Below are 26,849 nucleotides of genomic sequence, written 5' to 3' on the forward strand. Positions count from 1 at the left end.
AGACCCAGCTAAGATCAGAATATGAAGTGACAGCAATAGTAAGAAGGGCTGGGTGCCGTGGCTCACACTTGTAATCCTAGCACTTTGGGAGGCCACAGTGGGAGGATCTCTTGATCCAAGGAGTTTTAGGAAACCTCCGAGCAATATAGCAAGACCCTGCCTCTACAAAACAGGAAAAAAATAAAGCTGAGTGTGGTGGCGCGTACCTATACTCCTGGCTACTGGGGAGGCTGAAGACTGCAGTGACCTACAATCATGCCACTGCACTCTGGCCTAGGCAACAGAGCAAGACTTTGTCTCTAAAAAGAAAACAAAACTAGTAATGAGGCCCAGTTATCATTGTTTCTAGAGGTGTCCATTCAAATGAATGGGATGTCACAGGTGGACAATCACTATGCTACAGTAAACTTCTAAGGCTCTGAGATGTCACTGAGAGGCCTATGTCTCACTTCCCAAAGGAGTGGAGGAGTCCCACTTTCTCCCCTGGTACTAGCACTGGACACCGCAGAATGAAGTCATACTATGACTTGTATTTCACTATGAAACCACTAAAGTCCTCAGTTTGTTTTCAGGACTGAAACAAAATACTATCAGGCCAACATTTTTTTCCCAGAGGCCTACATTTGTGAGGCCAGCATTTTTCTTTTCACCAATATTGTGAAACTGAGTTTTTATACATAAAGCAAACATATTTTGGAAATGTTTTCAGAGAACTGATCAGTACTAACAGAAGCACTTTGAGGTGCCCTCGGTCAGTCGGAGTATAAATAGGGAGAATCATCTTCTCCCTGTATCTCTAGAGTGGTGGTCTTCAAGGACAGGATGAGGGGTCTGGTCCTGTTCTCATCTCCAGGGCTAAATTTTCTTCTCTACACATGAAAGGCTTAGAGCCTGAAGGTGTCATTTGGTCCAGACCTGCCACTGCAGTCTCCTTGCTCCCTCACTTCTCCTTCCTGTCTTTGTTAAAAAGAGGCTTCTTCTGAGCTCAATAGATCATTTCTGGGTTGTTAGGTAGAAACTTTTTGTGGTTACTGATAAATGCAGTTTCCCAAGCCCCTCTCAAAGGGTTTAGAACTGTGTGCTCCTGCAGCATGGATGGCAGTAGCCCTGCACATATGCAGAACCAGCACTCTCTCTGATCTGCTCTCCATCACGGTTTGATATACTCTACCCAGACTCATGAGGTAACATTGGAGATAAGAAAGAGTATGTATCGAAAAGAAAGAAAAAGGGAAGAAAAGCAGCAGAGCTGGGCAGACAGTACCTTGGCCCGTTTCTTGCACAGCAGCACCACAATGCTCAGGTACCCTGCTGCTGCAGCATATCCCAGGGGAGTCAGGCCACTTTCAGAAGAGGCATCCACGTTGGCCCCGAACTCCAGCAGCAGGGCTACCATTTCTGTGTAACCAAGATGGGACTGAACACATAGAATTGGAGCATTATTTAAAACCTCTGTCCGGTAATTAATATTGGCACCTCCCAAAATCAGCAGTCGGCTGACCTAGAAATAAATAAACAGAACTAATAAGTAGACGAACAGGAGTCACATCCTTTTAGTCATCTTTTATTAAACCATCTAACATTCTACAACAGAGTCTAGTAGCATTTAGTAATTGCTTTATTTTATAATCTCATTTGCTCCTTTTTCTCTTCCTTTGGTAGATAATGTAAATATCTCCTTTACATAAACGGCGTAGTAGCTAGAGCAATTGCCTCCCATACTGTAGTGGTGAACATAGTCTCTACGACGTGAGCTCTTGGTCAGAAAAGCTCCTACCAAGACAAAGGCTACATGAGATCAATTTACTCTTTGGAACCAGCAGGACCTGATCCCATATGTCAGAGTCAGCTTATAGAAGGTAAGAGGACAATGGAGCTAGTCTCTAATTTATAGAATAAAATTTAACAATTTAAAATAAATTATCAATAAAAGGCTAATAAGAGGCAAGTCAAAGATCAAATAAATAGCTACTTAATGTCCTTCTAGTTTTATTTTTTCATAGTAATTCCTTATCATATTTATAATTTCTTTATAAATTTACCTTTATATTTGGAGTGTAGAGATTTCGTAAAGACGCCAGTGCCATGGAAAGACCTTCTGTGCTATAGGAGATCCAGAGACCTTGGAGAATGGAGGATGATACACCAACTTTTTTACTCAAACCCTGAATAAGAAATACAGACAATTAAATTAGTAGCCCAACCAAAAAAAGTAGCATCAGTGGTGAATTAGTGGCCTCTTTGTTTTTAGTACTAATGCATGAGAGCGGAGTCTCACCCTAACAATGTTCACGCCAAGCAAAGCCTAGGTGGGGGGACAAAGACCAGTCCTGCAGGAACAAGCTAACTTAAACAGTCCCTATCTCTGCAGCCCTTAGCAACACATCTACTCAACACCTCTCTTTTCTGTTATATCTGGATATAATTTATTTTTCCATATCTTTTTTATTAGCCTTCTTCAATAAATCTCTTAAATTCAAGTTACTAAAGTACACACTGTGGCAGAAATAATGCAATGTGATCACTGATTTCCATTTCATTTTCTTCCTGAACGTTTGGAAAAACTCTATTTCCCAGCCTCCTTTACAGTTAGGTAGGCCATGTGACTGAATTCTGGTGAATAAAATTAGGCATAGATAATATGTCATGTCCAAGCTTGGCTCCAAAACTTCCTGTGTATTTCTCTACACTTTCTATTGTTCCTTTTGATTACAGGCCAGATGTAGAACATCCAATGGAGAATTCTGAGGCCCAAGGTGATTTTAGAACTACTACATGGAAGGAGCCTGCCCAGAGATCTGCACTGTACCACGATGTAAGGAGAACTAAATCTTTGTTAAGTCATTGAGATTTTGCAGGTTTGTCATAGTAGCTAGTGTTCTTCACCTTAACTAATATACCCTAAGATGATTACATATGCTTATTCTCAGGAGAAAAAACAGCAATACAGGCTTGATTGCCATCCACAACAAATTTTCTCCTAGTATCACTGGCACAGGTCCCACGACATGTACTAATGTTTGTCCTTTTCACATGGGCTTCTCCAGAAGGAAGTTAGAATAATTTGTTCTTCAGATCTCCTGATTGTTAGACACTCTCTGACAGTCATCTTACTCTTCTGTCAGTATCTGGATCAAATCAGTTAAAGAAGGAAATCCTGAGGGCAGGAAGATATTAACAATGAAATTTGGGTTGTAATAAGAGATATAGGGAGGTATTTCTTTTAAAAACTTAAGCTATTTCTGCTTTCTTTGTCCCTGAAATATAGAATGTTCTTGCCTAGAATACCTACATATATCCAAAATCAGCAAGGTGTGTTTATCCGGCATACTAGGGAAGGGGCAGCTACAAAGGAGGAATATGTCAGTTACTTATGAGTTATAAATTCATCTAACAAGACCTCTAGTCATGGTGGTCAAGGTCTTCCCATAGAAGGTTCAAGGTCTCTAAAGTGGGTTAGGAAAAAACTTCTTGTAGAGGGAATTCTCACACTAGAGGAAAGGCTGAAAGGTGAATAATGCTGTGGGAAGGCTAGACATATGAACGTTTTAAAGGCTTTTCCAACACAGGCACCTTTTTTTCTCCCTGTGGGGATATTCTGATGCAACCAAAAATTAAAGCATTAAACTTTCCTATTAAAAATTTTATTTTCAGCCAGGTGCAGTGGTACATGTCTATAATCCCAGCACTTTGGGAGGTGGTGGTGGGAGGATTGCTTGGGCCCAGGAGCTTGAGACCAGGGAAATGCAGGGAGACTACATCTCTACGAAAAAATTAAAATATTAGCCAGGCATGCTGGTGCATGCCTGTGGTCCCAGCTACTTGGGAGGCTGAGGTGGGAGTATCACTTGAGCCCGGGAGGTTGAGGCTGTGGTGAGCAGTGATCGTGCTACTGCACTCCAGCCTGGGCAACACCGTGAGGCGTTGTCTCAAAAAAAAGCCAAAAAACAACAACAACCAAAAAACAGAAGAAAAAAAGACTTCTACATGTCAGTTTTTAAAATTATAAAAATAATACAAATTTGTTATAAAAATCAAATAAAATAATATGGTATTAAAAATAAACCTCCCATCTCAATCCTAAGAGGTGACTCCTATTAACACATCAGTGTTTATTAAGACATTTTCTATATATATGCAAAATACATACACACAAGTGCATATAAACAATGTAAAATTTACTTTATTAAACATTTTTTTATCAAGGAAAATTTAAAACCTATTTACAAAGGTAGAGAAGAATAGTATAAGAAAGCTCTCATGTACCCACCACCTCACTTCAGTAATTTTCAACTCATGGCCAACCTTGTATTATTTATAGTCCTGCTCATATCCTCTTCCCTTGATGGGATTATTTGGACAAATCCCAGATATTTTATCAGTTAATATTTAATTATTTTAGTCAGTGTCTCTAAACAGATATGAACTCTTTAACACATACCTAAAGCTAAGAAGGATTCTATAATATGAAATATTCCAACAGTGTTCAAATTCCCTTGATTAGCTCAAAAAAGGAACTAAAATTTTTTTGGTTTGAATTGGGATTCACATAAGGTCCATATACTGTTACCGGCTTTAAAACACTTTCATATTACTAGGTAGTTTTAGGCTTTGTTCTCCCTCACTATTATAACTTTAATAATCATCCATGTACATGTATCTTTATACATCTATGCATATATATCATAGAATATGCCTCAAGAAGTTGATATATTTATATTTTGCGACATTTTGACATGGCTTTATCAAAGTGGCTGTAAGTGTTTATACATTCTCAACAAAAAATCCACAGCTTGATAAAACGAGGAAGGATGGTGCTAATTATTTCTACGCATCCTCTTGTTCCATTCTATCCTAAGAGCATGAGCCAAAAGGCTGGGTCAAATCCTAGCAGAGTAGACCTTTGAGTGCCCAGAAACACAATTCCATGCTGGGAGGCCGAAACTGAATCCAGTTTTAACCCCTCACACCACAAGATTATTTCCCTTTTCATCCTCTTTGATTATTTAAAAATGGCTACCTAATTTCTACATGGTCCATACTGTCTCTGGCCTTGAGGAGGCTGGGCTCTGTTCTGAATCTGTCTACTGTAGTACCCATGTAGGCACCCAGAGCTGGGTAAACAGAAAACAGTAGGAAAGGTGGCTAAGGGCAGCTTCTGATTGCTCATTATTACTCAGAAGCTCTTTTAATTTGTGCGAGTAACAGGGACATCAATTACAAATTCTCATTTGGCCGTGCAGTTTACATGCAAACAAAACTGAAGCAAACACATCACTAAGTAGTTCTGATTGTTATTTTGACACGTGAAATAGAATAGTTCCAGATCTTTGAGGTAGAATTCTAAATGTTACTCAGGGTTGGAGTCCAGACAAGTTAGGTTCTTGAGCGCACCTCCATTGTAGATCCTGGAAGACCAGGAAACTTAGCTGTGACTCCCCATTTGGGCCTCAGTCTCCTAATTTATAATATGTGTGGGCCTCAAGACCTTTTGAGGAACGATAAATTATATTAACGAATTCAGAGAGAAAAATCAGCATTAAGAAATATCCATAGTCTAACAGAGGAAACTTTTAGCAATGGAAGACATGTCTTACTTATGATGGTTGAAGGAAAAAAAAGGTAGGAAATCTGACATTTATTCAGATCTACAATGTGTCAGGTTCTGTGCTAGGGCCTTTCCAGATTTAGCTTCTCTAATGTAATCTAATCTTCACAACAGCCCTAGGAGGTAGAATTTATCACTATTTTTATTTAGGAGGAAACAATCTAGAGAAGATTGAGTAATTTGCTCAAAGACACACAACTACTGGAGCTAGAATTAGAGGCCAAATCTGTTTTTACTCTAAAGTTCATGTTCCTTCCATTATACCAACTAAAAAAAGGAAAAGTAATTGGCACCTGATTCAGGACCTCACTTCTGATCTTAGCTGAAAAAGTAGCAACTATAATAGACGAAAACAGACAAAACAGCTGATTGCTGCTTTCTCCCTTTACCTTTAATTCAAAACCATTTTCCATCCTTGGCCCTCTTCTCCAAAATTGTCCTTTTTAATCCCAGACAATTTCTTCTACTCCTAAGACATTACACTTATGAATCCAACTAAGCATTATATGCTTTTTTCCCAACTATTAAATTTAAAGTAAAATTGCGTCTAAGACCTGTAACAGATGTATGCTAACTTTAGGATAAGTGTTATCTCTGGGGAGGGAGGAGAATGGGGTAAGGGAAAGATATGAAAGATATGCGGTAAGGGAAAGAAGAGAAAGGGGCTTCTACTATAATTGTTACATATATAACATTTACATATATAACTATTAAATGTAGGTAAGAGTCACCTACATTTTGGTGACTCTTAACCCCAAATATATATATGTGTGTAGCCTTTAGAGATCCTAGCCCCTCTCCTGAGGAATATATATGTTAATGAATTAAATCCTCACAATCACCAAGGGCTAATATTATTCCCATTTTAAAGATTAGTAAGATTAGTGGTGGTAATCCCAGCACTTGGGAGGCCAAGGAAGGAGGATGGCTTGAGACTAGCAGTTCAAGACCAGCCTGGGCAACATGGTGAGACCCCCATCTCTACAAAAAATAAAAATAATTAGCCAGGTGTAGTGGTGTTTGCCTGTAGTCCTAGCTACTTGGGAGGCTGAGGTGGGAAGACTGCTTGAGCCCAGGAGTTCAAGGCTGCAGTAAGCTGTGACTGTGCCACTATACTCCAGCCTGCGTGAAGAGTAAGACCTTGTCTCCAAAAAAATAAAAAAATAAAGTTAAACAACTTGCTTAAAGTCATACAGTCAGGAATTAAGAGAGACAGGGTTTGAACTCAGTCTGCTTTTAGAGTCTGATCTCTTAATTACCATGCTTGCTATACTGCCATCTTTAAATTAATGATGTGGAATAGTGATTTTTCAAACAGGAAAAGAAAAGAATAGTGGTTTCTCAACTAGCTGGGGTGCGCATTAGAATTACCTGGGAAGCTTTTCAAAAATACTACTGATCAGTCACTGCTGGTGGGAATGCAAAATGGCACAGCCACTTTGGAAACTAGTCTGGCAATGTCTTACAAGCTAAATAGTCTTACCATACAATCTGGTAATTGCACTACTAAGGCATTTACTCAAATGAGTTGAAAATTATGTTCACATAAAAACCTGCCTCTTAGTGTTTATAAAAGCTTTATTCATAATTGCCAAAATTGGAAGCAACCAAGATGTCCTTTAATAGATGAATGGCTAAATAAAATGTAGTAAATCCATATCGTGAAATATTATTCAGCAATAAAAAGAAATAAACTATTAAGCCAAAAAAGACATGTAGGAACCTTAAATGCATATTGCTAAGTGAAAGGAGCCAGTCTGAACATTCTACATGTTGTGTGATTCCAACTATATGACATTCTGGGAAAGGCAAAACTATAGAAACAGTAAAAAGATCAGTGGTTGCCAGGGGTTGAGGAGGGTAAGAGGAGAGGAATGAATAGGTGGCGGATAAAGGAATTTTAGTGCAATGAAACTATGCTGTATGCTACTTAATGGTGGATGCATGACATTACGCATTTGGCAAAATCTAGAGTTGTACAACACACAGAGTGGACCCTAACATAAAGGATGGACTGCAGCTAATAATAATGTATCACTATTGGTTCCTCAATTGTAACAAATGTACCACATCAGTACAAGATGTTAATAACAGGGAAAATTGTGGTTGGGGGAGTAAGTATGTGGAAACTCTGTACTTTCTGTTCAATTTTTATATAAGCCTAAAATCGGTCTAAGAAATAAAGTCTATTTTAAAAATGAAGCCTAGGTTCTACTCCAGAACAATGACTCATAATCTCTGGGAGTAAGGCTCAGGAATGTGTGTGTATTTTTAAAAAAACTCTGCAAGAGAATCTAATGTATAGCTAGAGTTGAAAATCACTGACCTACATCTATAGAGAAATCTCAAAGACACGATGTGGAGTGAAAAAGAGAAAAAAGTCATAGAATCTCATAGTATTAAAAACCCAAAATAGTTGTATATATTTTTTATGAATAGGAACCTACATTGGAAAAGTGTAAAATATAGATGAGAAGAACATGTTAGGGGTGTTAGCATGTGCTAAATCCTAACACATTTAGAATAGGAGTTATCTCTAGGGGAGACAGAGAAATGGGGTTAGAGAGAAATACAAAAGCGTTATCTATTATATTTGTTACATTCGTTTCTTAAAAATAAAAATATTTGAAGCAAACATGGAAAAATGTTAACATTTGTTAACTCTGGTAGATAATATTTGATTAGATTCAATTATCTGTACTTTCCTATATTTCATAATGCAATTAAAGAGGAATAGGAACATCTTTTCTCCTAAAACAAGAAAAAAAGAGGTAAGAATTGATAATGATATAGATTGATTTGCTGGTGAGGGGAGGAAAATAGTTAAAGGAAGTCACACTTGGTAGCTTTGATCTTTTTCAGTGACTCACAAGTTAGGCTGTTTGTTTCATTAGTTGGCTTTATTAAGAGCTAGAGGAAAAAGAAATGGGAAAAGAAGCTGAGTAAGAATGGACCTTGGTAAATGAATGTCAACTAAATGGTCCAGTAAATGGACCACAAAGCAACACTGAGAACCACACTGAGGCTGGAGTAGATACATAAGAAATACGCCTGAAATACATAGCTTTGGATTTGGAATATTAGCTTTACTTGTACTATGGACTTTTGATTTCTTCTGGTTAGTGGAGTTGACCCTTTGTTCCTGTGAAGTATGGCAGAAAAGAGCTTCAGTTTGGTTCAATTCAACAAAGATGACAGGCAGAGAAGTGTGATCCCATTACCCAGCAGGATGTAGCCAAAAATAACGCATAATTAAATTCTAAGCTCATGGTTTCTTAAAGAGACTTTTATGTTCAAATAGCTTGAAAAAGTACCTCTTCAGTATCTGTAACTATTGTTCAGGTAAGGGATCTTTTTGTTGGCAATAAATGGTAATGGAGTCCCTTCCTTGGAATCTAAATTTACAAAACTGTTTACCAGCCAGTGATAAGGTTGCTCAAGATTTTTGAATACTTAAGAAAACAGGGAAAGCATGAAGAAACGAGCAATCTCATCTTAGGGATCTTTAGCTGTGGCTCAGGTATCTTAAGATCATGGCAAAAACTAACCTTGGGGGCTTATCCAAGGAGCTTCTTTAAAGCGAGTTATTTACAAACATCACCTTTATGAAGAAAAACCCAGAGAAATGTAAAATTAATTGGAAAAAAGTACCCATTGGATTGTGTGTCACTGCTGAATAGAAGTTTCAAGTGGAACTATTTCTAACCGTAAAGTCTATATTTGTCTTTGACCCACAGCTGGTGCAGATTGAGAATTCTAGCAGTTTGGGAGAAGTTAAAGCCTCTCAACAGGGAACACTCTGCATTTAAAGGATCCTGTAAACTGCAGCACCAGGAAAACTATAGTCCAAGTCTTCATTCTTCAGCTTGCAGTCACGTCATCACCATATGCTGTACACTAGAGTATTTATGGCTTGAATCACACATGGAGCCAGTCTTATCTCAGGCAACCATGCTGTCTGCATCAATTTAAGATAAAACTGTGCTAATGACAGGAGGGCATGTTTAAATGTACGTTTCCATGTACGGGATAAAATACTTGGTCAAATGAAGCTTGGTCAAATGAAGCTTCATGCTACTTCTCTGTGAATGTGGTATTTATTTTATGGGGCAGCAAAGGCAGGGATTAGCTTCATCTTTGCATCTGATTCTAGGCAGATGGTGATGCTAAAAGGTTAATACTTAAGTTATTGTCTTTCAGTTACTAGCTAACAGCAGGACAATGCTCTTAGAGTTTATGGAATTATTAGCTTCTTTTTAGTCTGCTTGAAACTGGAATGCCATACCTTGCCAGTTATTTTAGCTCCACTCTGCTCCTACTAAGTAAGGTCATTTTTGGTACAGTGATTTGTTAGACAAGTAAGATTCAAATAAAAGATTTGTCACTGTGGGTTTCACTTCTGTCCATCTGATGACCAGGCTGCTCTGGCTCTGTGCTTATATATTGGGAAGAATTTGCTAGGCTCTTGAAGTTACCCTTAATGCCATCTTTCTCTCTGAAGACAATGGTTTCATTTTTTAACAATATCCTGTGGGGGAAGCCTGACCCAGAGAACTGTTTAAGATACTCATATTTCTCCATCCTGAGGCAGGAAAAGAATTCTGAAAAAGCTGTAGGGATTGGAACTCTCAGACTGTGGGATAGAAAAATTAGGACAGTAACTTCCTTCTCCACTTTTGTGGGTTAACCCAAAACCGTTATCTGAACTACAAATTCCTTGAGATTAGGGATTGTATCTTTTTTCTTTTTGTATCTCTAGTACCTAGTTTAATGCCTCAGTAAGTGATGAATAAACAAATGAATGCATACATGCACAAACAAATTATGTGTCCTCTTTTTGGTCCTCCATTTCAGCCTTTTGAAGGCTGAGAGAGAAGCTGATGTTATAGAGTTCTTAAAGGTTTTCAAACTAATGGGAGAAAAACTGGGATATAATTTGAAAAGAGATTTAGGGGAAGTAGCCCCAAGGAAGGTTAGTGTTGGTTTGAAAATCATAGCACCAGGAATGTTATTATCGTCACTAAAACAATTATTAAAAAATTAAAAGAGTAATTGCCCTCAGTGATTTTTTAGACAACATGAAAACCTGCAACTAATTGCTACAATATGACTGTCCTCAGGAGATGATAGGTCATGTATGGAGCACACATCTATAGGTGTATATGCACCTTGTCAATGATTATACATATAGATTTTCTGAAAAGCTTATCAGTTTGTTACACTGGGAGATGCACAATGTAGTTCTAAAGGCCTAGGGAGGAACAGGCCATACACGTTGGGAGATGAACCAAGTTTGCAGCAAAAGAACTTCAGAAGGCAGAGACTACACTGAAATAGTATCTTACATAAAGCATATGAAAGTCTGCTAGAGATGGGGGAAAAATGGTTCCAACTGCTTTAATTACCTTAAAAATGTGTGCTTTGAGGATGTGATGTCCCAGTTCAATAGTCTGCTGTCGGTTTAGTTTTCCCTCTTGGCGGGAAAACCAGAAGGCAAGTAACGTGTGACCACTCCTGCAAAAAAAGAGAAATTCATTTTAATTAATTAATTAATTTATTTATTGAGATGAAGTCTCACTCTGTTGCCCAGACTAGAGTGCAGTGGTGCAATCTCGGCTCACTGCAGCCTCCACCTCCTGGGTTCAAGTGATTCTCCTGCCTCAGCCTCCTGAGTAGCTAGGATTACAGGCGCCTGCCACCATGTCTGGCTAATTTTTCTATTTTAGTAGAGATGGGGTTTCGCCATGTTGGCCAGGCTGGTCTCGAACTCCTGACCTCAGGTGATCCACCTGCCTTGGCCTCCGAAGGTGTTGGAATTACAGGCGTGAGCCGCTGCGTCCGGTCTGATTCATTTTAACAGAAATGTTAATGCCCCAATTCGGCTTTGGTTGGGGGACTCTTCAGGTCCAGTCATACCTCGAACAAAACTATATCGTTCAACTGGTTTTTTGGGGAAGGGCACCTGCTCCTGGGCAAAGAATGGGTATTGAAAGGTTCCTAGGCATTTCCTTATCCAAATCACATGTATAAATACCACAAAATGTCAGTTCTAGTTGGCTTACACCCATCCCACACACAGATGGCATTACAAGATTTTCATTTTTATTTTCTGTCTCTGTCAGCAACTCTCATTCCACCCATGCTTAAATGTCAGTGTTCCTCAGGATCTCATTCTTGGTCCTATTCTTTCCTCGCTCTAGATTAGCTCATCCATCCTCAAAGCCTTCACCACCACCTATATTCTGTATCTTTTTCTTTATTTAGACTTTTCTTCTCAGCCTTAGGCCAGTATATATCCAACTGTCTATTGTACTTCCCCATTTGGAGGTCTCAGTATCTCACACTCAACATGACCCAAACCGGACTTACAACCTCTTCCCCAAGTGAAGTCTTCTCTGATCAGCCTCTGCCAAGCCCCTACTCTTTCCCTCCAGCTGAGAAGAATGGAGGGCTTTCTTTCTATGGCCACCAGTGTATACTGTATATCCTCAAGCACAGTGTTTGCCATACTGTCACATACTCTCTCCTCCACTAGACTGAGGTTCCTGATAGCATCTGTTCCCCATTATCTCCTTGCTAACAGATCCCAAATCTGTTTATGAAAGAGAAAGCTCTTTTGTCTGCCTCTGGATATTGTCTTATCTGCCCATGATGTCCAAAACTGCCTTAGTTTTCTTGTAAATCATGTGGTCAGCTGGCTTGAGGACAAAGTCAACAGGAGGGCTAGGCTAAAAGAATTGCAGAAAAATAAAGTTTGAGCCCTATTAGCTGCCCTAATTCTGAACTTGTTATATGAGGTAACAGATTTCTGCTCTGTTAAATCTATTTGAATTGGAATTTTCTGTTTTTTTTTTTTTTTTTTTTTTTTTTTTTTTTTTTTTTTTTTTTTTTTTTTTTTTTTTTTTTCAGCTCAAAGCATCCTAACGATACACTTCTTTAAGTGTTAATGTATGTGTGTATGTATGCGTGACATGGATGTATATTTAGGGTTGTATTTCTATTTACATTCACAAAAGAAATCTGAATTATATTTTCCATAGTGCCTAACATAGTCTACTGCATATAAAAATGCTCAATAAAACTTTTTTAGAAGAAAAAATCTGGCATTAAAGAGAGGACACTAGATCACCTTTGAGATGTGTTTTCTTACCCCATTTGTTACGGCCTCTAAGAACTGCAGACTCTTAGAACCATCTCTCTATGGCTGATATGCTTTGACTCTGTGTCCCCACCCAAATCTCACCTTGAATTGTAACCCCCATAATCCCCACATGTCATGGGAGGGACTTGGTGGGAGGTAACTGAATCATGGGGGCGGTTTCCCCCATGCTGTTCTCATGATAGTGAGTTCTCGTGAGATCTGATGGTTTTCTAAGTGTCTGGCATTTCCCTGGCTGGCACTCATTCTCTCTCCTGCTGCCTTGTGAAGAGGTGCGTGCTGCCTTGTGAAGAAGTGCCTTCTGCCATGATTATAAGTTTCCTGAGGCCTCCCCAGCCATGTGAGTCAACGAAACCTTTTTTCTTTATAAATCACCCAGTCTCAGGTATTTCTTTATAGCAGTGTGAGAATGGACTAATACAGTAAATTGGTACTGCAGAGAGTAGGGTGCTGCCCAAAAATGTGGAAGCAACTTTGGAACTGGGTAACAGGCAGAGGTTGGAACAGTTTGGAGGGCTCAGAAGAAGACAGGAAAATGTGGGAAAGTTTGGAACTTCCTAGAGACTTGTTGAATGGCTTTGACCAAAATGCTGATGGTGACATGGACAATTTAGTCCAGGATAAGGTGGTCTCAGATAGAGATAAGGAACTTGTTGGGAACAGGAGTAAAGGTGACTCTTGCTATGCTTTAGCAGAGACTGGTGGCATTTTGCCCTTGCCCCAGAGATCTGTGGACTTTGAACTTGAGAGAGATGATTTAGGGTATCTAGTGGAAGAAATTTCTAAGTAGCAAAACATTCAAGAGGTGACAGAGCATAAAAGTTTGAAAAATTTGCAGCTTGACAATGCAAGAGAAAATAAAAACCCATTTTCTAGGGAAAAATCTAAGCCAGCTGCAGAAATCTGCATACTTAATGAGGAGCCAAATGTTGAATCACCAAGCCAATGGGGAAAATGTCTCCAGGGCATGTTGAAAGTTTTCATGGCAGCCCCTCCCATCACAGGCCTGGAGGCCTAGGAGGAAAAAGTGGCTTAGTGGGCTGGGCCCAGGGCCTTGCTGCTTTGTGCAGTCTCCAGACTTTGTACCTTGTGTCCCAGCTGTGGCTAAAAGGGAGCAATATACAGCTCAGGTCGTTGCTTCAGAGGGTGCAAGCCCCAAACCTCATTTTGTAAAAATACAAAAAATTAGCTGGGCGTGGTGGTGGGCACCTGTAGTCCCAGCTACTTGGGAGACTGAGGCAGGAGAATGGCATAAACCTGGGAGGCGGAGCTTGCAGTGAGCCAAGATTGCACCACTGCACTCCAGCCTGGGCGACAGAGCGAGACTCCATCTAAAAAAAAATTCTCCCAATTAAATAACTTCCTTTCTATTATGGTTAATTTATCCAATCAAACAAGGTGACCTGGTATCCACTACAATTTAGAAATTCTGTAAAGGCAAAAATTACAGTCCCTTTTAAAAATCTTATTGGAATGAAATCCATTTGATGATTCCTATGTATGGTGGGAGCTGTACCATCCCCTGTGTTCCAGGTTCTTTACTGACACTTAAAAACGCTACAGTCACGGCAGAAGGCACCTCTTCACAGGGCAGCAGGAGAGATAATGAATGCCAGCAGAGGAAATGCCAGACACTTATAAAATTATCAGCTACCATGAGAACAGCATGGGAGAAACTGTACCTATGATTCAATTACCTCCCACCAGGTCCCTCCCACAACATATGGGGACTACAGGCGCCTGCCACCACGCCTGGCTAATTTTTTTTTTTTTTTTTGTATTTTTTAGTAGAGACGGGGTTTCACTGCGTTAGCCAGGATGGTCTCGATCTCCTGACTTCGTGATCCACCCGCCTCGGCCTCCCAAAGTGCTGGGATTACAGGCGTTGAGCCACCGCACCCGGCCCTGAACTCTTATCTATCCCATGAAAACTCAATTTAGTTGATAGATTATTTTATTTTTTTCTTTTTGAGATGAAGTCTCGCTCTGTCACCCAGGCTGGAGTGCAGTGGTGTGATCTCGGCTCACTGCAACCTCCACTTCCCACGTTCAAGCAACTGTCCTGTCTCAGCCTCCCAAATAGCTGGGATTACAGGCATGCGCCACCAAGCCCAGCTAATTTTTTGTATTTTTAGTAGAGATGGGGTTTCACCATGCTGGCCAGGCTGGACTTGAACTCCTGATCTCATGATCTGGCCGCCTCAGCCTCCCAAAGTGCTGGGATTACAAGCGTGAGCCACTGTGCCCAGCCTATTTTAGTTTTTTCAATAGAGATTGTTCTTTTCAAATAAGTTATTTTAACGGACCATATGAAAGTTAGACCACAATACAAAGCATTTATGAAGTATCTTACTCTCAAGATCTCAAAATTCCATCCAGCTCTTAACAGTAAAATTATTGTAGCCTCCCTGGTATAAGAATTATTACTTTAAGTTACTCATCCACAGCTGTTCCACTGTGACTAGAACTTCTGAATATAAGTCTCTGATCCACTATCTATGCTTTAGGCTGTTAATGAGAATTCATGCCTATTGGGATTAATGTAGAAAAGCTTGTGCTTGACAAGGAAATGCATTTTCAGTTAGACATAGAATTGACTTTGCCCTAGTGTTTTCATTTTACCACCATAACTAAGAAATGATGGTGAGATGTCTGCATTTCTCTAGTCTTCATTTCAGCTGGCTAGAGATAACTGCTTGCTTTTGCATCAGGCACTGAGGAGAAACAGCAAGCAATACAGGTCAAGGATAAGATGAAGGTGGCAACTATAGTTCATTTCTTCTTGAATACAAGCATGCTACATTATTACTAAAAGGATGGTTCTGATCAGTACAGTGGACTCAAAGTTTGTGGTATGTAGGACATAAGGGGAAACAGCAATGTACATTCTATATTGGCTCCCATGGTGACATCTTGAGCACTGAGATTTAATTTTGCTTCCCAGTCTGCTGGATCTCTCTACCACCATCACTATCAAACTCACTTTTTGAAGTTGGAGCTTTCCCTCAAAACCATCTCTCCCTCTTTTTTAAAAATATTGCCAGTTACTCAGGCATAAAACGTACTAGCTATTTCCCCCCTCTCCTATACTTTCTCTCCTGAAAAAAATCACAAGAATCTCATTCTCTTCATTTTATTCTTGACTGCTTGCTCCCTGGCCATCCCAATAATCTACACTGCAAAAACCTGATCAAAATTCTGCTCAAAATTATTTGCTAGTTTTATTTTCCTTCTGGTATAAAATTTAAATTCCTTAGCATGGTATCCAAAGGCTTTCCACAATTTGTCCCTTGCCTATTTGTCTGTCTTTACCTTTTTTACCTTATCCTTTCAATTCTAGACAGAGTAAATTTTCTGTAGGGTTTCAAACATGCTTTCCCTCTGCCTGGAATTCTCTTTCCTGTTTAGTTCATCAGAAAAACAATTTCTCATTCTTCAAATGGCAACTCACAACATCTCCTCTGTGAAGCCTTCCCTGGTGCCCCCTGATAAACTCAGGGGTTCCTTCCTTAGATTCCTGTTGTACCTGGTACACATCTCCACTATAGCACCCACTGCAGGGCACTGTTCTATGTTGCTCTACTCCACACGTGTGAAAAAGCATGGCCTCTATCCTCAACAGAGTCTAGGTAAGAGTATATATTTGCAGAATGGATGAGTAAATAATAACATCTTACACCTGTGTATCTTATGGTTTTCAAAATACTTCGGGACAGGCATGATGGCTCACACCTATAATCCCAGCACTTTGGGAGGCCAAGGTGGGAGGGTCGCTCGAGTTCAGGAGTCCAAGGCTAGCCTGGGTAACAAAGCAGGACTCTCTCTCTACAAAAAAGTTAGCCAGTTGTGCCTGCGTGTGCCTGTAGTTCCAGTAACTTCAGAGGCTGAAGCAGAAAAATTGCCTAAGCCCAGGACATCGAGGCTGCAGTGAGCTATGATTACACCGTTGCACTCCAGCCTGGGCAACACAGCGAGGCCCTGTCTCAAAAACCAACAAAAAAAAAAAAAACCAAAAACCAAAAAAACAAAAAAACCCACCAACAACTGAAAAATCAAAATACTTAATAATAATAATTATTTTTTGAGACAGAGTCTCACTCCATTGCCTGGGCCAGAGTACAGTGGCATGATCTTGGCTCACTGCAACCTCTGCCTCCTGGGTTCAAGCAATTCTCCTGCCTCAGCCTCCCAAGTAGCTGGGATTATGGATGTGCACCACCATGCCCGGCTAAATTTTGTATTTTTAGTAGAGACGGGGTTTTACCATGTTGGCCAGGCTGGTCTTGAACTCCTGACCTCAGGTTATCTGCCTGGCTTGGCCTCCCAAACTGTTGGAATTACAGACCTGAGTCACTGCACCCAGACAAATACTTTAATAATTTTTAGATTCTCTTTTTTTTTTTTTTTTTTTGAGACGGAGTCTCGCTCTGTCTCCCAGGCTGGAGTGCAGTGGCGCAATCTCAGCTCACTGCAAGCTCTGCCTCCCGGGTTCACGCCATTCTCCTGCCTCAGCCTCTCCGAGTAGCTGGGACTACAGGCGCCCGCCACCACGCCCGGCTAATTTTTTTTTGTATTTTTAGTAGAGACGGGGTTTCACCGTGGTCTCGATCTCCTGACCTCGTGATCCGCCCGCCTCGGCCTCCCAAAGTGCTGGGATTACAAGCGTGAGCCACCGCGCCTGGCCAATAATTTTTAGATTCTCAAAAAATCATTATACTATAGGTGTAGCAGTAAATACTACTTTCAATATTATGGGAGAGGACTGACTGAGACTAAGCGAGATTGAGGGACAGACCCAGCTCACACGCCTAGGAAGTAAAAGAGCTAGAATGACAACTTCAGTGTTTCGGAAATCTAGTTCTACTGAAACCTAGTTCCGTTACCACACTAAGATTAGCAACTTGGTGTTTGTTTCAGAGCATATTTGTGTGAAAAAAAATCCACCACTGTAAAGAACAATATACTCATTTGTATAGTATAAACTCTGAATTCTTTAATTTTAACATAATTAAAATCAGCAACCATGATTTTGACACTTTTTGATTGGCATTTTGAGAAAGAGTAGGTAAGAAATAAAGTAGAGACAGCGCTAGGAAGCATGATATGTTTTAAAGCACGACAGAGCACAACTATGCTTTCCCTTTATAATTAAAGATGATGAGGCCAAGGCACAGTGGCTCTCACCTGTAGTCCTGGCACTTTGGGAGGCTGAGGCAGGAGGATTGCTTGGGTCCAGGAGTTTGAGACCAGCCTGGATACCACAGCGAGACCCCATCTCCACAAAAAATTTAAAAAATTAGCCGAGTGTGGTAGCATGTGCCTGTGCTCCTAGCTACTTGGGAGGCTGAAGTGGGAGGATCACTTGAGCCTGGGAGGTTGAGGCTGCAACAAATTGTGATCATGCTACTGCACTTCAGCCTAGGTGAAGAGCAAGACTCTATCTCAAAAAAAAAACAAAAAAAGATGGTAATCATAATTAACTTTAATATGGGTTCAGATATGGTCATAAAGGCCATGGGGTAGGGAAGTGAAGACAGAAGATAATTATTTTCACATAGCTTATATGATATCATCTTGTGATTCAAAGTTACTTTACAAATTTCCTTACTGGCATTCACAGTGCTGCCTCTTCATCTCTAAAAGTCAAACACACCTACTTTTAAATCCTAGTTCTGCCACTTACACACTTTATAAGCTAAGACAAGATACTGAACCTCTTCGTGAGACAGGGATAGTAATATCTACCTCTCAGGACTGTGGTAAGAATTAAGTGAGACATATTAAGTGAATGTATTTTATTTTATATTTCTTTTATATTCTCCAGAGTAACTAATGTAACGCTAAACTAAAGGAACGACCAGTAACCACAAATGACTTTAAACATAGGAAGACGACTGTGTGTTCAAATGGAACTTTAGTCTTGAACGTGTGTAGCGGGGTGAAATGTGATATCCTGTCCTTAACCCTGATCCTTACCCTTCCACACCATACCCTACTACCTTTGCAGCCAGAAGAGAAGTCCATAGATCAGGGAAAAATTACTGGGGTACAGATGCCATTCATTGCTAGCAAATGCAACTTGGAAGTGTAACTTCAGGCAGAGGGGAGGATAAGGACAGAGCTAACTGGTCCCTAAGAAATAAGGTAAAAGTTAGGCTAACAGGAAGAATATAAATTTCTCATGTAGACCAGAGGTTTTCAGGAGGATAGTAAATCTTCTATTCAAGGTATATTTGATTTTAGATATTTTAGGAGAGAGTCGATCACAGGTCAGAGTTGAGGATCCTTCCCCTAGCACTCTCTCTTCTCCCCTTTGCTGGATAAATATGTGTGTTTTGACAATAGTCAGAGAAGGTGGTATCCAGAATAGCAGAGAGCAAATTCTACTTGCATTCTCATTTGTGGGCATGAGTAGTCCCTTGATAATGGAGACAAATGACACTCACTTCTGGATAACTATGGGTTACAAGGCAGTGAGGAACTACTGTCACTTGATGATCCTGTACCTCAAGAGTTCAGAGCTATGGAGTCTTTTAGAGAAAAACCCTTTCTAAAGCAAGAATCACTCCCCTCTATCCTCATTTAACAGTATGGAAGTTGGATAACAGTTGTTTTACACAAAATATATAATGGCATTATGTTTGTTTTCCTAATAGGTTTTCACTTAGCACCCCAGGAGATAGCTAGTCTTAAAGTTTCTATTTGTAGTACCAAAACATGCTAACAAATAAATCTGGATATTTCTAGCATGGATAGTTTCTCACTGTTCTAGTTAGAGTTACTAATATGGAGTCACACAGATTTCATTAACTTATGATGACAAACTTAATATACAACCTTCTAATGTTTCAGAGAAATAATACTTAGGTGCTTTGATTTTTTTTTTTTTTTTTTTGAGATGGAATTTTGCTCTTCTTGCCCAAGCTGGAGTGCAATGGTGTGATCTCAGCTCACTGCAACCTCTGCCTCCCGGGTTCAAGCAATTCTCCTGCCTCAGCCTCCTGAGTAGCTGGGATTACAGGTGCATGCCACCACGCCTGGCTAATTTTTTGTACTTTTAGTAGAAATGGGGTTTCACCATGTTAGCCAGGCTGGTCTTGAACTCCTGACCTCAGGTGATCCACCTGCCTTGGCCTCCCAAAGTGCTGGGATTACAGGCGTGAGCCACCGTGCCTGGCCAGGTGCTTTGATACTCTGTGTGAGGGTCAGATGTGACAAAGTGGTATAGTTACAGCCAGCTGGCAAGAAAATGCTTAATATCTAAAGCCTATCTTATAATTTTGGTGGAAATAATATGTGCTGCTGTGAAGTGTCTTTATATTACAGAGGTTAATGTGGGTTATTTAAAGAGACCTAGTGAGATGAGAATTATGAGGCAGAGATGGCTGGCTGCCTCCAAAGATTGTGCTCCCCTTCCAAGTCAAGAGTTCTTGTTGGCAAGTGGCTTCCTTGCCAGGGACCTTGCATTCAAGTGGGGTTATGTGACTCAGTCCTGGTTCATGAAATGCAGACAGAAATAATATTCACTTCAGACCTGGCCCAGAAGAATTTTCCACTCTTCCACTGTTTTTTGTCTTCCCCCATCTGCCAGTTGATGAAAACAAACAATTACCCTGGGAAGCAGTGTGTGAAAGATGGCAGAGCCCCCATTGGCCTGCGTGTCTGAAAAATGGTACAGGGCAGACCTCTTCCAAACCATGTGGTGCCTTTGGACTTCATGTGAGTGAAAAATAAATTTCTATTGTGATAAATCACTTAGGTTTTGGGGTTTACTTATTTCAGTAGTTAGCATTACCTTAAATAAAACAAGAAAATTACTTTTTGAGGGATTGCTAACAGGGGATGGATAGAAGGATGAAGAAAGAGTAGAAAGGAGGACTAAGGAGGCCAGGTGTGGTGGCGCATGCCTGTAATCCCAGCACTGTGGGAGGCTGAGGCGGGCAGATCACGAGGTCAGGAGATCAAGACCATCCTGGCTAACACGATGAAACTCTGTCTCTACTAAAAATACAAAAAATTAGCCGGGCGTGGTGGCGGGTGCCTGTAGTCTCAGCTACTCGGGAGGCTGAGGCAGGAGAATGGCACGAACCCAGGAGGCAGAGGTTGCAGTGAGCCGGGATTGTGCCACTGCACTCCAGCCTGGGTGACAGAGCAAGACTCTGTCTCACAAAAAAAAAAAATATAAAGAGGACTAAGAAACTGTTTATCTCAGTATCAGTGAAAATGGGCAGAAACAAATAATATCCTCATAAATTAGATATTTGGGATACTAGTTGGGACACCAGTTATGAGGTTTATAGCAACAGGCTAGGTGAGAAATGCTAAGACCTATTAAATGAGGAGAGAGAGCAGGGTGTATGTGGGAGAGACACTTTGGTGATACTCAAAAGCACTTGGTCTTTTTTTTTGTGTAGGGAAGGTAAGGATGGAGGGATAAAAACCGCAATTAGGCCAGGCGAGGTGGCTCACACCTGTAATCCCAGCACTTTGGGAGGCTGAGGCGAGCAGATCACTTGAGGCCAGAAGTTTGAGACCAGCCTGGCTAACATGATAAAACTCCGTCTCTACTAAAAATACAAAAATTAGCCCGGCATGGTGGGGCATGCCTGTAATCCCAGCTACTCACAAAAATTAGCCCAGCATGGTGGTACATGCCTGTAATCCCAGCTACTCAGGAAGCAGAGGCAGGAGAATCACTTGAACCCGGGAGGCAGAGGCTGCAATGAGCTGAGATCATGCCACTGCACTCTAGCATGGGCAACAGAGTGAGACCCTGTCTCAAAAAAAAAAAAAAAAAAAAAAGCTGAAATTCTTATTCCTTACCACAAGATTGTTGAAGCACACTCCCTGAGAAGAAAAAAGGAGGAGTCCTTGTGTCCCGTGACAGTAATGAGTCACTTTCTATCCTCAGCAGCCTTCCAGTATAAAAGCCTGTCTATTCCAAACAACTGCCACTCATTCCTAGCCAATATGAAGTAATTTTTCAAACTCACAGCTAGCTGAAAGTATTCAAACTATGGTATCATCGATAGATTCCCTACCAGAGCCCACCATGAAGAGGGAAAGGTGAAAGAGGGAAGTTCCTTTAAATGGATGTTTCTCTTGTGTTACTAGGGATCTTTGTGTTTGCAAAAAAGTAACTTGTAGGATGAACTGATAAAGTGCTATTTTCAGTAAGATTAATTCCTCTGAGAAATTCAGATGATACCATCAGCTAATCATTGTTTAGGACATGGGGAATTTAGTCCTTCAGGCAAGGATCCCCATGCCTCCATTTCCCTTTCTGTCAGTTGGACAAAGGCATCTTCTAGCCAGGTTCTTAATGTTCTGTAGCTCCTGAGCCTCAGTAGGAATGTGTGTGGCAACTAAAAAGATATGGGTTTCCAAAAATTCAAAAAGGTTTTTTCAAAAAGGACTTTAAGTTGCCCTTTTGATAGCCAGGTTTCTAGAACTCATCATTCTTTGCCTCTCTTCTATGTTTAGTCTCTTACTTTTTATCTTCCCATTTCCCAATGTCAACCAACATGGTCAAACTTTTCCCTTCTTTCAGTGCTAAAATTTTGGGAAGTTGAGTCTATGGTAGTGGTCTCTACTTTTTCATTTCACATGTACTTTTTAACTTACGGGAACTGGACTTCTGCTACCAACCATTCTATGCAAAGTATTCTAGCAAAAGCCATATATGGCCTCTTATGCTTTGCCTTATTGCAGTAAAAGGTACTGGTGAGCATCCCCTCCTTGAAACTGCCTTCTCCTTTGACTTCTATGACCTTACTTCCTCTTGTTTCTCTTTCTAATTCCCCTCTAAATTACTATTTGGATCATCATCTTCTTTTAGCATTTAAATATAACTATTCTGTTTCATACTTCTAAACTTCCTACTTTGTATTCTTGGGTGATCTTGTTTAGTACTATGGCTTCTGCTGTCAGTTATTTGCTGGTAATGCACAAATTTATAGCTGCATGCCTTGAGCCTTCTCTTTGTCTGTTTTCTAAAGGCAGATTCCTAAATATATTCTGTGCATCTTTCCTCAGAGGCAATTCATTATGAACATGTCCAAAATAGGACTCACTTTCTCCCCATAAGCCTGTTCTTCCTCCTGCCTTTGCTCATGTTAGAGCCCCTCCTCCATTCAGAAAGTTCTATATTGGTTAGTAGCATCACTATTACCCATCATTCAAGATAAATCTCGTCACTTTTGATCCCTCTGTCCTTACCTTTCACATACCATATAAAAAAGACCAAGTGCTTTTGAGTATCACCAAAATATCTCTCCCACATACACCCTGCTCTCTATTCTCCTGTTATAGGTCTTACCACTCCTCACCTAGACTATTGCTATAAACCTCTTAATTAGTAGCCCAACTTGCAGTCTCTTCCCTTCATTTCGACTCATCTACCATACATCACTTGTCAGAGCTATCTTTCACATCACCAGAGTTATCAGATCTTTGTTTCTTCCTCCTCAAAAGGCTACAGAGGCTCCCCATTATCTACAGAATTATAAAGTCTTAAATATGGCATTTAAGGTTTTCCCAGTGACACCTCCTATCATCCTCTCCTGATCATGCATCTTATTCTCTTATCATAGCTGCTCACAGTTCCCCAAAGGCATTTCATATGTTCTCACTCCTCCTTGTTTCTGTTACTGCCATTACCTTTTCCTTTCTGCCTACAGTGCTCCTGCATTCCCTTGCTGCTTAACGGAATTCAACCCATACTTCAAGGCTGAACTTTAATGTTACGTCTTCTGAAAAGTATTTCTTCTTTGTCTAGGTTCCTACAATACTTTGTAGTATGGCACTATTGTTGGTTGCTGTGTCTGACTTCCCTTTAGAGCAGGGATGACCAATCTTTTGGCTTCCTGGGGCCACACTGGAAGAAGAATAATTGTTTTGAGCCACACATAAAATATACTAACACTACAGATACCAGATGAGCTAAAAAAATTGCAAAAAAATCTCATCATGTTTTGAGAAAGTGTACGAATTTGTGTTGGGCCACATTCAAAGCCTCCTGGGGACACATGTGGCCCATGGGCCGTGGGTTGGACAAGCTTGCTTTAGAGTATAATGGCTTTAGTGTCAGGGGTGTCTTAAGCCACCTAAGTTTCTCTAGTGGTTAGCACAGTCCTTGGTGTAGAGGAGAAGAAGCTCACTAAGTGCTTCATGTTTCATGAATGAATAAAACCAAGCAGGTGGGTACAAGGAAGAGCAATGCAAGGACTTCCAGATTCACTTTCCAATTCAGTACTCAATTTGACTTTGAATTTGCAGGTATCTGCTGTCGCTGTTAGACTGTAAAATGAGTGTGCATATGACTCAAGTATTAAGAATAGGTTAACAATCCTGATCTTTTCCACTTCTCTTCTTAAAAATTCTGCGAACAGTTAAACTTCAGTTGTTGCTGTCTTATAGTCTGCTTGTTGCTATCTATTCTCAGCAAATGATACCCATACTTCTTGGCGAAAATTATTTCTTCCATTTTTCACTTATCAGTCAGTAACTGCTTTGGCCTATTTTTTTTATGGCTTTCTCATGGAAGCTGAATTCAAAATATATTTCTGGTTCCCTTGTGCTACTGTTTTATAGTCAATATGGAAATGTATGACCCTCATGAAAGTAAATTATAAGTATGACCAAAAGGTACCTTTGTAGAAATGAGTGGAAAAGCATTATTTCCTTGTAAATACAGAATCTGAATAGGAATTTGCTGCTTTCTCCCACTTTGCCTCACATCTTCCTACTGCCTTTCTGTTCTGTTAATGCATCTCTAGCTCTAGGAAAACGGTCATCTTTTCTCTGTTCCAACAAGAAGTCTTTAGTTAGCTGGCAGGGCTTCATGAGGCAGAAGAGCTATGACTCCACTGAAATGTCACAGTTTGAAACACCAACGGTAGTCATAGGAAAATTGATCACTTCTCTCTTCCTCCTCCATGCCCCTCAGCTCTTTGTTTATACCTCTAGCAAAGCACTCTGCCTTGAATTATAGCTAGTTATAAATGTGTCTGTTAAAAACACTAACCTGTAAGTCTTGGTAGACAGATCTTACTTGTATTTGCATTCCCAGCAGTGCTTAAAACAGAGCCTTAAATATATTACTTAATAAATATTCACTGAATACTTGCTGAAATGCGTGTCTTCACTTAACTCCCAAGGCATGGTAGGAGGTAACAAAGTGAACAAAAGATACTATCTGTTGAGTTGTGGGAAGAGTTTCTCAAATATTTTAAGTTGCCAGCTTAAAATTAGTACCACTTATCATTCCTTTGTTGGCTCATTAGTTCGTCATAAAAAAAAAATTTACTGTGTGCTTACTGTGTTCCAGGCACTCTACTAATCATTACGAAGACACAGTGAGCAATACAGAGAAGGTTCTTGTCCTCATTGAGTTCATTTTAGACAGAAAAGTGGACAAAAACGAGTGAGGTGGCATTTAAGCTGAGATCTGAAGGAGGAGTGAGAGATCTTTCTATGTGATGAGATGCCTGGGAAAGTGAGCTCCAGATGGAGGCGACTGTTAAGTGCAAAGGCCCAGAGGTGGGAAAGTGCAAGTTCTAGAAACTGGCAGAAAATTGTGAATAAGAGGGAGAATGAACTTAATTCAGGGAGGGAGGCAGAAGCTATATCTATAAATTCAGGGCTTTGAACAATCTGGCTTTGATTTTACTCTAATCATAGAAAGCCACTGGAGGATTTTCAGGAAAAGGTTACATAGTCTGATTTGTGTTTTTATAAGATTGCTCTGGCTGCTGGTGGAGAATGGACTCGAAGAGGGCAAGAAGGGAGATCAATTAAGAGGTGAAGGTAATCCATGTGAGATCCCAGATGTGGTCATTATGATCATTAGAGATGGAAACAAACACATACTTGCAAGTAAAATTTGGGTGGCAGAACCAACTGGATATGTGGACGGCTACAGTAAATTCATGTCTCACAGCTGTGGCTTCTTATGGTTGAGAGGATGGAACGCTATTAGTGTTGATTTTACTAAATGTGGAGATCTACCTGCTTTTGAAAGTCTCTAGAGATGGCCGAGTGAATTGCTTTACTCGCAGAAAAGAGAATATGCTGTCATGTTCCACTACACTGGCAATAGCTCCTCCTGACTGCTGTGCCATGAACCTTGGTTTGACAACCTAGGAAAACTTGTGGGGTTCTTATCTTTTGATCCAGCCAGTATTGCTTCAGAGACTCATTAATAGGATAATTAGCCTCTAATTCCTGTGCTACTTTCAGTACAAGAAATTTCCCTTAATCGCCTGCCCTACGTCCACCTCATTTTAGATTAAGTTGCTGTAACCAGTATTCACTATACTGAACATATCCACCTTAAAAAAGCTCTATATGTATTTTTAAACACATAAAGCAGTATTACCTTTTACAAACAATATAGATATAAGTCTCCTCTGTGTTTTCCTTAGTTGGCTGTTCTGTATTTTTTTTTTTTTTAAGAGTCAGGGTCTCACTCTGTCACCCAGGCTAGGGTGCAGTGGCATGACATACCTCACTGTAACCTTGAACTCCTGGCCTCAAGTGATTCTCCTACCTTGGCTTTCCAAAGTACTGGGATTACGGGCATGAGCTACCTTGCCTGGCCTGTAAATGCTTCATGAATAAGTAAATGCTAAGCATTTATTCTTGCCAAGTCATCACTCCTGGGCCTTTTGGCTAAGATCAAGTATATTCTTGCCCAGTCATAAAACGATGCACTCTTTCCAACCTACCATAAGCAGAACTATATCTCTGTATGTATATAGACTTAGGAAATCTCTCATAAGTTTTTATGACAGAATAAGTAGTTCTCGGTTTTAACTGGGTTTGGAGAAGAATTCTAGTTAGCAGCTTTTTCCAAATTTCATTTTGGATTTGGAAAACGAAAAAAAAAAACGTTGCTGTGGCCTGTCTTCTAATGGTCTGACAGGGTGAAAGATGGGAACATTTGCCTATTTGACTAATAGATGTCGATCCCATGATTTATGCCGAGACAAAACAAACTTGTAAAGCTAAAAGACATTCAATGTGTTGGCAAATTGAACATATTTCAAAATATATATTAGATTTCATGTAATTCCTCCCGTT

At 40.2% G+C, this 26,849-nt stretch overlaps 1 protein-coding gene across 9 annotated transcripts in view; it reads right to left on the reverse strand.

Annotated features, from left to right (window-relative positions):
• TANC2 (tetratricopeptide repeat, ankyrin repeat and coiled-coil containing 2) overlaps nucleotides 1-26,849 on the reverse strand; it is a 486,082-nt gene that overhangs the window by 37,206 nt on the left and 422,027 nt on the right. For all 9 annotated transcript variants that reach the window (XM_058432006.1, XM_058432005.1, XM_032138883.2 and 6 more), the window contains 3 exons: nucleotides 11,014-11,122; nucleotides 2,043-2,165; nucleotides 1,265-1,501 (listed from right to left, as the gene is read on the reverse strand). In XM_058432006.1, the coding sequence (XP_058287989.1) occupies nucleotides 1,265-1,501; nucleotides 2,043-2,165; nucleotides 11,014-11,122 (469 nt within the window). The remainder of the gene's footprint in view (nucleotides 1-1,264; nucleotides 1,502-2,042; nucleotides 2,166-11,013; nucleotides 11,123-26,849) is intronic.

The sequence above is a fragment of the Hylobates moloch genome, unplaced genomic scaffold (genome assembly GCF_009828535.3).
Source record: "Hylobates moloch isolate HMO894 unplaced genomic scaffold, HMol_V3 SCAFFOLD_19, whole genome shotgun sequence".
In the NCBI taxonomy this organism is placed as follows: Eukaryota; Metazoa; Chordata; class Mammalia; order Primates; family Hylobatidae; genus Hylobates; species Hylobates moloch.